The sequence below is a fragment of the Elephantulus edwardii genome, unplaced genomic scaffold (genome assembly GCF_000299155.1).
Source record: "Elephantulus edwardii isolate Elephantulus edwardi_28Jun2011 unplaced genomic scaffold, EleEdw1.0 scaffold00052, whole genome shotgun sequence".
Lineage (NCBI taxonomy): Eukaryota > Metazoa > Chordata > Mammalia > Macroscelidea > Macroscelididae > Elephantulus > Elephantulus edwardii.
Window position 1 is genome coordinate 4,311,454 of NW_006399802.1, and position 14,896 is coordinate 4,326,349.

At 40.5% G+C, this 14,896-nt stretch overlaps 1 protein-coding gene across 1 annotated transcript in view; it reads right to left on the reverse strand.

Annotated features, from left to right (window-relative positions):
- The window catches only part of GABBR2 (gamma-aminobutyric acid (GABA) B receptor, 2), a 518,990-nt gene that overhangs the window by 113,459 nt on the left and 390,635 nt on the right, over window positions 1-14,896 (reverse strand). Inside the window, exon 8 of the mRNA XM_006886874.1 lies at window positions 7,992-8,052. Within this exon, the coding sequence (XP_006886936.1) occupies window positions 7,992-8,052 (61 nt within the window). The remainder of the gene's footprint in view (window positions 1-7,991; window positions 8,053-14,896) is intronic.

The window sequence follows — 14,896 nt, forward strand, 5'->3', positions numbered from 1 at the left end:
GCACACTTCCCCTAACCCACTTGGTGGCCATTTATCACAAGCCCATCACAAGCCGGGCAGCCCAGGGCTTCTCAGTGCCTCCCCTTCTAACAGCCCAATTCTATTCGTTTCTCTTAATTTTCTAAAGGAGAAGTGGAGACTGGAGACAGTAAGCGATCTGTCCAGGGTTGTACTGCTGATTAGTTTCAGAACAAGGACTTGAACCCAAGTCCTTTCCTCCAAATTAGTTCCAAGGACTCTCATCTACTGCAAGCCAGGCTCTAGGTGTATCAATTTCATGCCTCTGGAATAAAAAAGTATAGGACCATGGTTTCCAGACCTCCCTTTCCAGATTCTTCTCAAGGCTGACTCCCATTTCCAACTGATACGTGTTTGATTTTTGCAAAGGAGTTATCAGAGGCTCCTTTATTTTCTTCTTCTATAGATATCAAAGAGTTTACAAGTCTCCAGGAACTATGTACAATGAGAAGTGGAAAAGCATAAGGTCTTTGGAGGAGCTCTGGTAACACAATGGCTCTTAGTGGCTAAGCAAAAAGCCAGCCATTTGAACCCACCAGCTGCCCCACCCCAGGGGAGAAAAGCTCTGACAATCTGCTCTTACCAGGATTTCAGCCTAAGAAACCTTATGAAGGTAGCCTGACTCTGTCCTATAGGGTCTCTATGAGTCAGAGTGGATCCAATGGCATACAACAGTGGCATTCCCCGAGAGGGAAGGTCGTGTGTCAACTTCTGAGAACCCATTAGACAGCCTGGGTGCCAGCCGAAGGGCAGATCCTGGAAGGGGACGGTCTACTGGCTGTTTGTGAGTCAGCTGTGTCGTGAGACCTGTTCCACTGTCCCCTCTAAGGAAAGAGGAATGCAAGAGCCAGACTGTGAAACAGACCGGGAAACAGAGGGTGTTGATGAGTAAGGGAGAAAAGAACACGGTAACTCTACTCAGAGATCTTTCTGCAAGGCCGGGGGATAAGAAACGTAGGTATCCTGATGATGCAGGAGTTAAAGTGCTCGGATGCTAATGGAAAGATTGGTGGTTTGAAGGAAGCCAATTTTTGTCTTTACAGGCAAAAACGAGACAGGCCTATAACGTAACCAAGAACACCAGGGAGGCACTCACTCCTTAGAATAACCACCACATACAGTCAAAAGAGCAGCCTCTGTCCAAGGAAAAGGCCCTGAAGGCAGGAAGGCAGAATGGAACGATTCATGGAGAAGAGAACTACTGCAATAAAGTGGGAAGCGTGAGATTATGTAAGTGGGTATCGTAATCAATGTTATAAATGTAAATTCCATATGACCCAGCTATTCCACTGCTTGGAATATATATATACCCTGAGAAAATGAGAACTGAGGCAATTATCAACAAAGCAGTATAAAAGAAAAACTATATTTTAAAAAACTCTTAAATGTGTATGAATGATTGAATGAAAAACCAATACGCTCTGTAAACTATCATCCAAATTACAATAAAAAATTAATTAAAAAAGCTTTACGGTCTTGGAAACCTTACATGGTAGTTACTCTACCCCATAGGGTTGACATGAGTTGATGGCAGTGCTGGATTATTTTTTTTGGGGGGGTGGAGGTGAGGTATTATCAATGGTTAAGTGTACTGTTGCTAACTAGAAAGTTGGTGGTTCAAACCCAACCAGTGGCTCTTTAGAAGAAAGTCCAATGCCCAGGTCCCTTAAAGATTACATTGCAAAAAATCCTATGGGGCAGCTCAACTCTGTTCTACTGTTGTTGTTCTTTTTTTTTTAAATTTTTTTTTTATATTTTATTATTTTTGCGTGAGTGTACTGTCAAATCAGATCTGACTGGTACAGGAGGAGATTGTCCCTCCTTCCCCAGCAGAGCATCTGGTGGATTCGAACCGTGCGCCTCTGAGATTGTAGCTGCAGTTCCTTGCCACTAGGTCATCAGAGCTCCCCTTGTTGTTGTCTTAATAGGTTAGGTGTTGGTGAGTGGCTGTGATGCACGGTGACTCTGTGTACACAATGAAACACTGCCCAATCAGTACTAGGTTCAAACCCATTTACAGCTACTACGTCAATTGATCTCATTAAGGGCATTCCTTCCCCCCTCACTCCACCACCCTGAGTATGTGCTACTCCAGGGATTGGTCCTTCCAAAAACACATCCAAGGCACATAAGATAAAGTTTTGCCATCCTTGCTTCTAAGGAGAAGTCTGGATGTATTTTCTTTAAAGGTAGATTATGATCAATACAGTTTAAGGCTTTTTGTAGTCAATACAACACAGGCAAGAATCTTTCTGGTATTTCTCTGCCTTCAACCAAGAGCCATCTGATATCAGCAATGATATTCCCAGTTTCATAGCTTCTTCTGAACTCAGCCTGAACTTCTGTATGTTCACCATCACATAATACCACAACTATTTTCGAGTTAATGTCAGTAAAATTTTACTTGTTTGTTATATTAATAACCTTTGATAATTTCTACATTCTGCTGGGTCATTTTTCTTTGGAATAGATATGAACACGGATCTCTTCTAGTCAGGAGGCCAGGTAGCTGACTTCTAAATTTCTTCGCGTAGGCAAGTAAATGCTTCCAGCATTGCATTCATTGGTTGAAACATCTCAACTGGTATTCCATCAATTCCTATAGGGTTGCTATTAGTCTGAATGGACTTAATACCATGTAACAACAAGCCCAGGAGAGGGCGCACCTGAGCCTGTGGGGAAATCCCTAGAAGCCCCCTGAAAAACAGCATGTGGGGTGGCATGTGGGCCTGGAGAAGGGAAGCATGAGCCCATTGTTTCTTCCTCTCTCTGGAAGGGCTCTGGGCGATCATCAGTAGTGGGAAGACAGCGAAGAGCCTTCTATTTGCATAGTGCATGAATGCCCCATCCTTGTAGACAACAGAGCTCTAGTCTGGAAAATAAATTGTTGTGCTGATTTGAGGGTTCCCCCATGTGTCCCCCCAGCAGCTCATGTTGTCTCCACATAGCATGCATGGCTATTTAAAAATCATGGAAACATAAGCGTGTGCACATCTGCCTCCAAGAGTCAGTAACAGCTGATCTCTAATGCAGTGACTGTAGATCACTCAGGCCCTGTGCTCATATGCGCACACAGATGCTGCATATGGAGGGAGGAGCCATGGGCCAAGGCTCAGGAAGTCTGAAGTCCAATCCCAGCTCCACCACCCAACACTGTGAGATCCTGGGGGGAGGGGGAGGAATATTTCCTTTCCTGGGGCTTCATAAAGTGGTGGAATGATACTATTTCTCAGGATCTGTCCTCCTTGACATCCTGTGGGGAACAGGAATCATGGCAGGCTACAGATTAAAAGGCATGGGGTCAAAGGGGAGGATTTTAGTGAACTAGGAAAATCTCAATTTGTTCTAGAAAAGTGTCGTGGTACTAGGGATATTATAGCTAATGTCAGATGGATCTTAGCAGAAAGCAAAGAATACCAGAAGAATGTCTATCTGTGCTTCATTGACTATGCAAAGGCTTTTGACTGTGTGGATCACAACAAGCTGTGGCTGACTCTAAGAAGAATGGGAATCTCAGAACATTTGATTGTGCTAATGCGAAACTTATTCTTGGACCAAGAGGCAGTTGTCAGAACAGAGCAAGGAAACACTACATGGTTCAAAATCAAGAAGGGGGTTCGTCAGGGATGTATTCTGTCTCCATACCTTTTCAGTCTGTATGCAGAACAGATCATCCGAGACGCTGGGCTATATGAAGAGGAATGTGGCATCAGGATTAGTGGAAGAATCATCAACAACCTGTGTTATGCAGATGACACAACCCTGCTTGCTGAAACTGAGGAGGACCTGAGGATCTTGCTGCAGAAAATCAAGGACTACAGCCTCCTATATGGACTGAAACTAAATGTCAAGAAAACAAAGATTCTAACCACTGGGCCAATTGGCAGCATCAGCATGGATGGTGAAGAGATTGAGATAGTTAACAGTTTTAATTTACTTGGTTCCACAGTCAACACTCTTGGTAACAGCAGCCAGGAAATCAGGAGATGAATTGCATTGGGAAATTCGGCTGTGAGGGACCTCTCAAGAGTACTGAAGAGCAACGATGTCAGGCTGGAGACTAAGGTGCGCCTGATCCGGGCTATAGTCTTTGCAGTTATGTGCTATGCATCAGAGAGTTGGACAGTGAGTAGGACTGATAGAAAGAGGATTGATACCTTTGAGCTGTGGTGCTGGAGAAGAGTGTTGAATATACCATGGACTGCTAGGAGAACAAACAGGTTTGTCCTGGAGAGGGTGAAGCCAGAGTGTTCCCTGGAGTCAAGGAAAATGAAGCTTCGTCTGACATATTTTGGGCATGTTTCAAGGAGGGACTGGTCCTTGGAGAGGGACATCATGTTTGGTAGAGTGGAGGGGAGGCGAAGGAGAGGAAGACCTTTGGTGAGATGGATCGATCGATTCTGTGACTGGAGTGGTGGGAGTAAATGCATTTGGGATGGCTAGGTTGGCACAGGATAGAACAGCATTTAGAGCTCTTGTACACAGGGTCGCTATAAGTCGCAAGCGACTCGATGGCACATAACAACAACAACAATCACAACTGACACCACTCATTGAGCAAAACCAAAACTATAATTCTATCTATCTATCTATCTATCTATCTATCTATCTATCTATCTATCTATCATCTATCTATCTATCTATCTATCTATCTATCTATCTATCTATCTATCTATCATCAGTGTGCTATCTTACTTATATGTGTTACCTCATTTAGCTCTTCTCACATCTCTAGAATGTAGATAAGGCTATATTCCTCCTTTACAGATGAGGACACTGAGGGTCAGGGAGGTGAAGCCAACTGCCTGTTGTTCTATAGCAAGTAAGTGACTTGAATGAGCTGAAGTGGGTTAGAATGTGAGATGCAGGCCTTGAACTCCCGGATGCTAGCCTGTTTTCCTCCTAAGGCATCTTGCTATGCCTAAAGTTGCAGTTACTAGCACCTGATCTTAACCCATGGGGGATGGGGGGAAGGCATTAAAATTGGCATGCATTTGTAACATGCTCAGCCAATCAATATTTTACAGAACCTTCTCTCAGAATGATATAATTTGAGAACTGGAAATGTGGCAAGAGAATTTAGTTGCAATCATTAAAAAAGAAAAAGAAAAAGTATCTTTGCCAAGATGCTTGCTTACTTTGTTCAAGCAATGAAAAAGTAAGACTTAACAAATGGGAAAATAATTACATTTGCCTAAAATTACATCTTCTGTGCACACAGGAGGGCTGACAAACTTTTCAATTACCTGCCATGAGAAAACAAACGGTGCCTCGCCAAGACTGCTTTACAGAGTGATAGTGCTGAAGAACACTTCTCATTGATCTGAATCTTGTTGGGTTGTTGTTTTGTTTTTTTTTTTTAATGAAGCTGAACATTTACTTTAATTTCTTGCTTCCCTCCTCGATGATTCGGGGATCTACACCGAGTGAGTGGAAACAGCAGGTGGAGCCTCTTGTTTCTAGGTTTCCCAGAAACATCCTGATGGTGAAAACATGGCAACGATGAATGGTGGGTCTGTCTGAATGGTTTTGGCTAACAGCCCACTGATGAACAAACTGGGCTGAACCAAGGTGCCCCTTAAAGACTTCCCATGATGCTGCTCTGCTCCTCCATGATGCTCTAATGCCCTGACAAGTCCCTGTCCTCTCTGGGCCTCAGTTTCGCATTCGTGACATGAGGAACTTACTCTGGATAGCCTTTGAGGCATCTTCCAAATGACAGCAAAAACACCCAACAAATGACCTGGTTTATTCAACAAGCCAATGGCAAGTTAAAAGTAAAGTCCATTGACCTTCTAAAGATTAAATTCCTATGTGCATCATAAACATTTTCCAACAGAGTGAAAAGAAAATCTACTAACTGGGGAAATAAACATTTGGCAATACCATTTCAGATAAGGGTCTCAAATAAAAAAAAAAATCCTTTAGGGCCTCTAGAAGAAAAAGACTGATAACACACTTACAAAACGGGCAAAAGACATGGGAATAATTTTCACAGAGGAAGACATAACAGATACATGAAGAAATGCTCAAAGTCACTAGCAATAAGAGGGATGCAAATCAAAACCACAATGAGTATCATCTCATCCCTTCGCAGAGGCAAAGTTTAACATAACAGGAAGTAATAAATGTTGGAGAGGATGTGAAGAGATAGAAACTCTCATACATCATTGGTGGGACTGCAAAATGGCACAACCACTCTGGAAAGCAGTTTAGCGTTTCCTCAAAAAACTGAAAACAGAAATCCCATTTGACCTAGTTATTCCACTGCTTGGACTATACCCTGAGAAAATGAAAAGTGAGGCACAAATGGAGATTTGTACACCAATGTCCATAGCAGCATTATTCATCATCGCAAGAACATGGGAACAGCCCAACTATCCAACCACAGGCGAATGGATTAAGAAATTATGGTATATTCACATGATGGAATACTACGCTACACAAAGGAGCAATGATTTTGAAAATCACTACCTAACTTGGGAGGGACTGGAGAGCATATACTAACTAACTCAGTCCCATTAGGATGAATACTGTATAAGACCATTATTGTAGAAATAGAAAGAAAACTAGTTAAATGTGTATGAGGATCCAACGGGGGGAGGGGGGTTATAGGCGCAGACGGATGAGGATGGGCAGGGGGCTAATCACAGGGTCACACAATTTGATGGGTAGAGGGAGGGGTGGGGAAAGGAAATGGGAAAGATTCAATGTGAAAAGCAATGTATAAACTTTGTAAGTAAACCAGTATAAAATAAAAAATTTACTTAAGGAAAAATATATTTGATTTAGAATAACAAAATTATATAGTGAATGTAACAAGGCTTTTAAAATTATATTCATAGATTAAAATGAGAAAAGTAAAGCCTATTATAGTTTAAAAGAGATTAAAGAGACCCACTAAGCAAATGTAAGGTGTGGATCTTGTGTGAATTCTACTCAAACTAATCAAATGGAAAGAAATTTTTTAGCTAATCTGGGGAATCAACATAGACCAGGAATTAGGTATTAAGAATTGCTATTAAATATTTTTTTTTGCTATTAAATATTTAAGTGTGATAATTTTTTTTAAAAAAATCCTTCTCTAGGGTTGATCAGATAGTGTAATGAGTGAATTACATGACTCAACTGTCATTAATGTTCTAAAACAAAATATGAACGAATTCTTGAATGAAAAGCCAATAGGATTTGTAAACTTTCACTTAAACAAAAAAAAAAAAAAGAAATGAAATCTTTAGTTAGTAGAAATGCCATACTGAAGTATTTATAGATTGAAATGAGATAATGTCTGGGTTCTGTTTTAGAATTCTACAAGAAAAAAGAAGAGTTGGGGGGCGGTAAGTAAAGATCACACACACACCCTCCCTCAAATTTCACTGTTGTAGAATCAGGTCCAACTCTCAGGGATCCTCCACCTGGCTTTGCAGGCTGGAAATCCTAAGCAGAGGAGTGTGTTCATCTTCTGTGGCCCCATCCCCGGCCTCTAGTGGATCTGAACCACTGGAGACACTCAGCCTTTGGGTTAGCAGCGCAATTTGATTCAGACTATGCTACCACAGTCCAAACGTAGATAATATTTGAAACTGGGTGATGGGTCTACGGTGGTTCATTAGACTATGTGCTCTGTTTTACAGCATGATTGAACATTTCTGTAATGAAAACAATGCAACGATTCCAGAAAGCAGGAATGTTAATGGCAGATTCAACCTCCTTGCTTTCCCAATACATGGACTGGCCTCTCTGGATCCCATGGTGAAGACAGACCCAGCCTACGAAGAAATGCAATTGAGAAAAAGATCTTAAGTGAGTTAAAGCTGATGTTTTTCACAGAGATGTGTTTTCTGTTGACCCAGCTTTCTCTTTATTGAAAACATCAGACTTTCATTTCTTTTGATGTACTTCATTGCATAAACACAACATCCCTGAATACCAATTTCATCAGCTGGGAAAAAATAAACATCACAGAAGCCTACCTTGAAATTGAGTAAATTTAATGGTTCCCATTCTTTCACCATTCCGGAACACAACTTGACCCTAAAAAACAAAACAACACACACAAACAGAAACAAAGAGAAATGCTGTATTAGCCCAGACACTACTGATCAGACGGCGATCCATTTCTTGAAAATACAATGTAATTTTTTAATATTGGAGAAAATAGAAACCCCCGCTGGACTGCAGAGGCAAAATCAAACTAATTGTTTTTCAATGAGTAGTGATTTGGTTAATTTGAGCAGCACAAATCAATAATGGAACTGAACCACATGAATTAAAGCCCAGACATCATCATTATCACTATGACTATTTATTAAACGCCCACGTGTCTTGTCTTATCAGAGAGATCAAGTCTTCCAGAGTGCTGGGAGAATGGGGCTGAAGACCCTGCCTGGGAACTCCACCCACCAAAATGTGTGACTTTACTGAGGCTGTTTGGTGTGAGATCTGAAGGGTGTCAGTGTGCCGGGAGGTCTGTTAGCATTTCCTATCAAGATGGAGAATTGCTTTCCTGAACGGTGATGTCAGCCCCAATTATAACTGGGCTATGGTGCAGCACAAAATTAAGCTTCTTGAGCCACTGAGACCTGACCAATGTCACAGGCAGCTGAGTGTCCCTCATTAGGGACCTGGAGGCAAAAGGCAGCTTCATCTGCTGCATGTGCCTTGCTGGCTTAGACCCGGCTTCCATATGCTTAGCTAAATAAATTGGAATTTAAGGAGAGTTGGTCTCTTCATCGTCCCTGGGTGGTGCATACTGAACACTCAGCTGCTAATTCAAAGGTCGGAGGTTCAAGTCCACCAATAGTACCTTGGAAAAAAGACATGATGATCAACTTCTAATAATTCATCCACTGAAAGCTCCATGGGGTACGGTTCTATTTTGACACCCACGAGGTTGTCATGATTTGGAGTTGACAAGGTGCCAACTGGTTTAGTTTTGGTCTCATTTTGCTAATTAATAGCCCATTTTGCTAATTTATGGCTAATTTAATTCCTTTTAAAATTCTGTAATCATGCAAGGAAATGAACATACAGTAAATCACTGCGTTTTTATGACAAGCCTAAGTGGTAAAGGGGATAATCCCTATTTTACAGATCAAGAAACCAAAACTGAGGGAGACTACAGACGTTGAGCCAAGTTATTCAGCAGGCAAATTAGGCCGCTGGGATTCCAATTGGAGTTTGATTATAACGTCCTTATTCCTTCACGATAGTATGTGGTTTCTGATGAGAGAGTGATTTTCCTTACTTCTTTCTATGTGAGTTGTGGAAAAGATGCTGTCTGGTGTCCGCTTTCCTCTTACAGTCACACTCCTCTGTTACCAGCAAGAATGAGGACCTGACTGGGATCCCATTCCTTCCCAGGAGAAAGCTCAGGAGTGTCTTCTTTTGGGCGGAAAGCACAAGTCTGAGGCCCTGAGAACAAAGGGACTTGCTCAGCTCCCTCTCAGGGAGGAGAAACACCTTTTGAGGACACTTTGCCACCTTTCTGAAATCCTAAAGACAGCTGCTAGTAGTATCAGTTTGAAACTAACGCCCACCAGAATTCTATATTCAGGTGATGTTAAGCAACTCCCTGGAGTGTGAAAAACTTGAAGGTAAGGTGAGACAGGAGCTGCGATCTTGTTTTGAGAGATGAGAGGAAAACACAGAAAGCCTTCCAAAATGATCCCTTGAATGCAAATGGAATGCTTCTGTGGGTGGGTGGATGCAGGCCCTCTCCAAGGTAATTTTTTTGATTGACAAAGGTGGAGATCTAACTAATTTGCTAATTTTCTGTCATGCTTTGAGGACTCCCAAGACATCTATATTTAAAATGTGGGTAGTTTCTGTGGGGACTTTATTCCTTTATTAGTTAAATTAAAAAAGTATGTGCAATGGCTGTCAAAGCATGGATGGTACGACACTGGTCTAGGGTATGGGGTGGGAGTAAGAAAGAACCTTTCTTTTTTGTTTTCTCTACTCCTTGGAGAGGGACATCATGCTTGGGAGGGTGGAGGGACAACGCAGGAGGGGAAGACCCTCTATGAGATGGATTGATTCGGTGACTGGGGTAATCGGGATGGGTGTGTCAGAGGCGGTGCGGTTGGCGCAGGATAGAGCAGGGTTTAGGGCTGTTGTGCATAGGGTCGCTATGAGTCGGATACGATGGCACATAACAACAACAACTACTACTACTACTACTACTACTTTTGTAAAGAGAAAAGGAAGAAAAATATGTATGAAATCTTGAGTGAGATATCAATCCGCTCTGCCAACTTTCATTCACATCACATATTCACTAGCTAACCCTATCTCTGAGATGGACTGACTCACAGCTGATTCTCTTGCAGGTTTTTAGAGGCTGTACATCATATGGGAAGAGTTTGCCCATATTTCTCCTTAAGAGCAGCTGATAGATTTGAACAGCCTGCCTTTGGGTTGGCAGTGTGACTCTTTACCGATTATAAAACGCAGTGCAACTCTTTTCCCATTATAAAAAGCAACCTAAAAAATCAAAAGCAACAATAATAGTTCAACTAGTTCACTTTGAAGTACCTGCTATTTTTAGTGATGTAAACTGAGCTCCATAAGATTTTGTTGGTTGTAATCATCATGAACTAGATCACTAGGCCCTTTTCCCATTGTGCCACTGAGTGGATTTGAACTGTCAGCCTGTCACTTAGTAGGCAACAACAGAACATCTGTACTGCTCAAGAATCTATCACACTTCCTTCTTCTAACAAGAACTCTTGATTAAAGGAGCCCTTGTGGCCTAGTGGATAGGGAGTTGCATTGCCAAACCAATGACAGGTGGTTCGAATCTACTAGTTCCTCTGTGGGAGAAAGATGGGCAATCTCCTCCCATGTAATTTACAGCCTCTGAAAACCAGCTGGCGGGTCAGCCATGAATCTGTTCTGACTTGATAACAAGGAATGAGTGAACAATGGCTACTTTTTTTCTAATCACAACCTCTCTCATTTTCTTAATGTCTTAAGTAGGTAGGTGGAAGGCAAGTCAGGCTCAAATCTCACAAACCTAGGTTCATCCCCAGGTTCATTCCAGGCAAGTTCTTGAAAATCCCTACATTGTAGACCTAGCAACTCCTGGTATAGAACAGGCACTTAGGAATGGCAGTAGTAATTGCTATTTAAACAATTGCAATTAGCAAAAGAATTTTAAACACTAGGAAGCATTCCAGCTCCTGGGAAGAGAGTTTCAGCTATCACATGATTTTAGCTGGCAAAGAGAAGTGTTAGGCTCTTATCAAAGGTGTCAGAACCCTCTCAGACACATCAGCCCTTAAGGGACTGGATTCTCTAAACCACATGAGCCACTGTGTGGTCTGTTAGTTGGAGAAAGCCGAGACCACTGTTGTCTGGTGAAAAAACAACTGAGGAATGAGCTGGACTGAAGGGCTGCATCCAAGAGCCCAAGAAGCTCCACAAACGTCGCTTCTGAGGTGACCAAATGATTCTTTTCTGAGCAATTACTGCAGCATCCACTTATTCTGGCCGATGAAGCCAATTCTGTTATTTTGACTGAACCTGGGATCACTGCTCCAGCCAAAAGCAACCTTGAGAAGTTTGGGTATGGGGTAAGACACAATCAACACTCTTGGTAATAGCAGCCAGGAAATCAAAAGACGAATTGCATTTGGAAAATCTGTTGTCAGAGACCATTGCTAAAAAGCAATGATGTCAGTCTAGAGACCAAGGTGTCCATGATCCAGGCTATCTGTAGTCTTCACAATCACCAATTATGCATCAGAAAGCTGCACAATGACCAAAGAGTACAGAAGAAAAACTGGTGCCTTTGAGTTGTGGGGTTTGAGAGGAATACAGAACATACCATGGATGATCAAGAGAACTAACTGTTCTTAAGCCCAAGGTGAAAAGGCATGGACCAGCCACAGTTTCTGGAGATCAATATATCTCTGTCCCCTATGATCAAAGTACTCAGGCCTTGAACTTTACTGACTGCAATCAGGAGCACTAATACATAGGTCCTTCACAGACCATTACCTTACCTTGGGGCATTATACATTTACAACAGCCTAATATCTACCAAGAAAAGACTACAGAATGTCAGTATAGTAACTGGCTGCCTCAACCATCATGAAAAAACAAAATAACCCTTCTCTTAAAAAGCAGACCAAATGAGTACCTCAAACACAGAAAACCAGAAGAAATACGTTGGTGTGGAATTACCTAAACAGCTACAGAAAGTGGTGCACCATGATGGAAGAAACAATGGAAGCCATTAATGAGGTGGATATGCCAGAGACAGGGCACCAGACAAAATATATCAACGGGGAGCAACTTGAACAGCTACAGAAGAAAATGCAAAAGGTGGAAGAAAGGATTGAAACTATAGATAAAGAGGTATAAGAACTTAAAAAAATCCTCAAAGATAGAGAGGGTGCACAAGTTTTGTGTATTCCAAAGTATACCAAACACAGTATTGGAAATAACAGAAAAGCATGAAAATGCAATCCAGAATATTAAAATCAAAATGGTAGAAGTGTCCAACATGCTGGAAGGACACAAAAGAACAGAAGAGATGGAACAGAGAGTCAGTGAGCTGGAAGACAAATGCCTCAATAAAAACATACCACAAGAAAAATCAGACATGAGACATAAAAGTGAAGAAAACTTTAGAATCATGTGGCGTGACATCAAAAGGAACAACATATGCATGACTGCAATTCTGGAACATAAGAGGGGCAGGGAAGTCACTGAGAAAATTGTGGAATTGGTACTAGAAGAAAACTTCTCAGGTATTATGAAGAACAGAAAAATTCACATCCAAGAAACTCAGTGACCATCATATAGACTAGATCCAAAAAGAAAAACATCAAGATATGTTATAATCAAATTCTCCAAACTAAGAATAAGAATACTAAATGTAGTGTGAGAAAACCACAGACTCATCTACAAAAGGGAAACAATTAAATTAAGTCCTGATTTCTCAGCAGAAACCATGTAAGCTAGAAGACAATAAGATGGTATTTTCAGAAAGTTGAAAGAAATCAATGCCAGCCTAGGAACCTTTACCCAGCAAAGTTGTTCATCAAATATAAAAGAAGTCAGGTCATTTGCAGTAAAGAAGGAATTTGTGAAAACAAAACCAGAATTACAAGAAATTTTAAGGGAAATCCTTCACACAGAGATACCAAAAGAAAGTGGATGGACCATAATAATCAGAAACAACAGACAAAGAAACACAGCAAAATGGCAATGATAAAAACTAGTTTGACAATAATCACACTTAATGTGAATGGACTAGATGTGCAATTAATAGAAAAAAGAGTAGCAGAATGGATTAAAAAAAGCAAAATTCATCAATAGATGCCTACAAGAGACATCTAAAAACTTAAGAGAAAGACATACACTAAAAATCAAAGACTGGATAAAAATATACCAAGCAAGTGGTATACACAAAAAAGCAGGAGTGTCAATGCTAATCTCTTATGAAATAAACATCAGGATGAAAACTATCATAAAAGATAATGATTAAAGGTATACTAGACTGAGAAGACATAACAATGGTCAACATTTATGCTTCAAATGATACGTGCAAAATACATAATACAATGTTTAACAGAACTGAAGAAAGAAATGGCACTACAGTAGTGGTAGGAGACTTTAACACACCACTCTCATCAAAGGACTGTCAACTCAAAAGAAACTTAACAAAGATGCAGAAGATTTAAACTATACAATTAGCCAACTCGATCTTGTGAATGTATTCAGGGTACTGCACCCAACTAAAATTCAATTAACTTTCTTCTCAAGTGCATATGGCACATTCTCCAGAATTGACCATATATTAGGACACAAAGAGAGCCTCAACAAATTAAAAAATACTGAAATAATACAAAGTATCTTCTCAGACTACAATGCCATAAAATTAGAAATTAACCACATGAGGGTAAAACTTACAAAACCACCCATGTTGAAGATAATAACATCCTGCTAGAACACAACTGGGTTACAGAAGAAATACAGAATGAAATTAAAAGTTCCTTGAAACAAAGGAAAAAAAAATATACCAAAACCTCTAGGATGCAGCTAAGGCAGTCCTCAGGGTGCAGTTTACAGCAATAGGCACACACATAAAAAAAGGAAGAAAGAAGCAAAAGCAATGATTTAACTGAATAATTCCATCAAATAGAAAAAAGAACAACAATCTAATCCCACAGCCTCTAAAAGAAAGGAAAAGTATAAGGACAAGAGCTGAAATCAATGAGAGAGAAAATAGAAAAACAATTGAAACCATCAATAAGACCAGGAGCTGGTATTTCGAAAGGGTCAATAAAATTGACAAACCATTGGCAAATTTAACAAAAGGAAAAGAAAGACAAAAGACATAGATAATTGGGTTAAGAAATTACAGAGGTGATCTCACAACAAGTCCTGATGAAATTAAACTGATAATATCAAAATACTATGAAAAGCTCTATTCTAATAACTTTTTAAAAACCTGGAGGAAAGATATAAATTTCTTGAAACTCATGCCTCACATAGATCTACACATACCAATGTAGAAAACTTGAACAAACCCATCAGAAAAGAAGAAACTAAACAGATCATAAAAAGACTTCCTCACAAAAAAAGTCCGGGACCAGCTGGCTTCATGGCTGAATTCTACCAAACACTCAGAGAAGATCTATTACCAATTCTACTTAAAGTATTTAAAAAAAATTGAAAAAGAAGGAACATTCCCAGAGTCATTCTATGAAGCAAGCATAACCCTAATACCAAAACCAGGGAAGGATACTACCAAAAAAGAAAACTACAGACCAATATCTCTCATGAATATAGATGGAAAAAAATCCTTAACAAAATCATGGCCAGTAGAATCCAATGTTGTTGTTGTTGTTATGTGCCGTCGAGT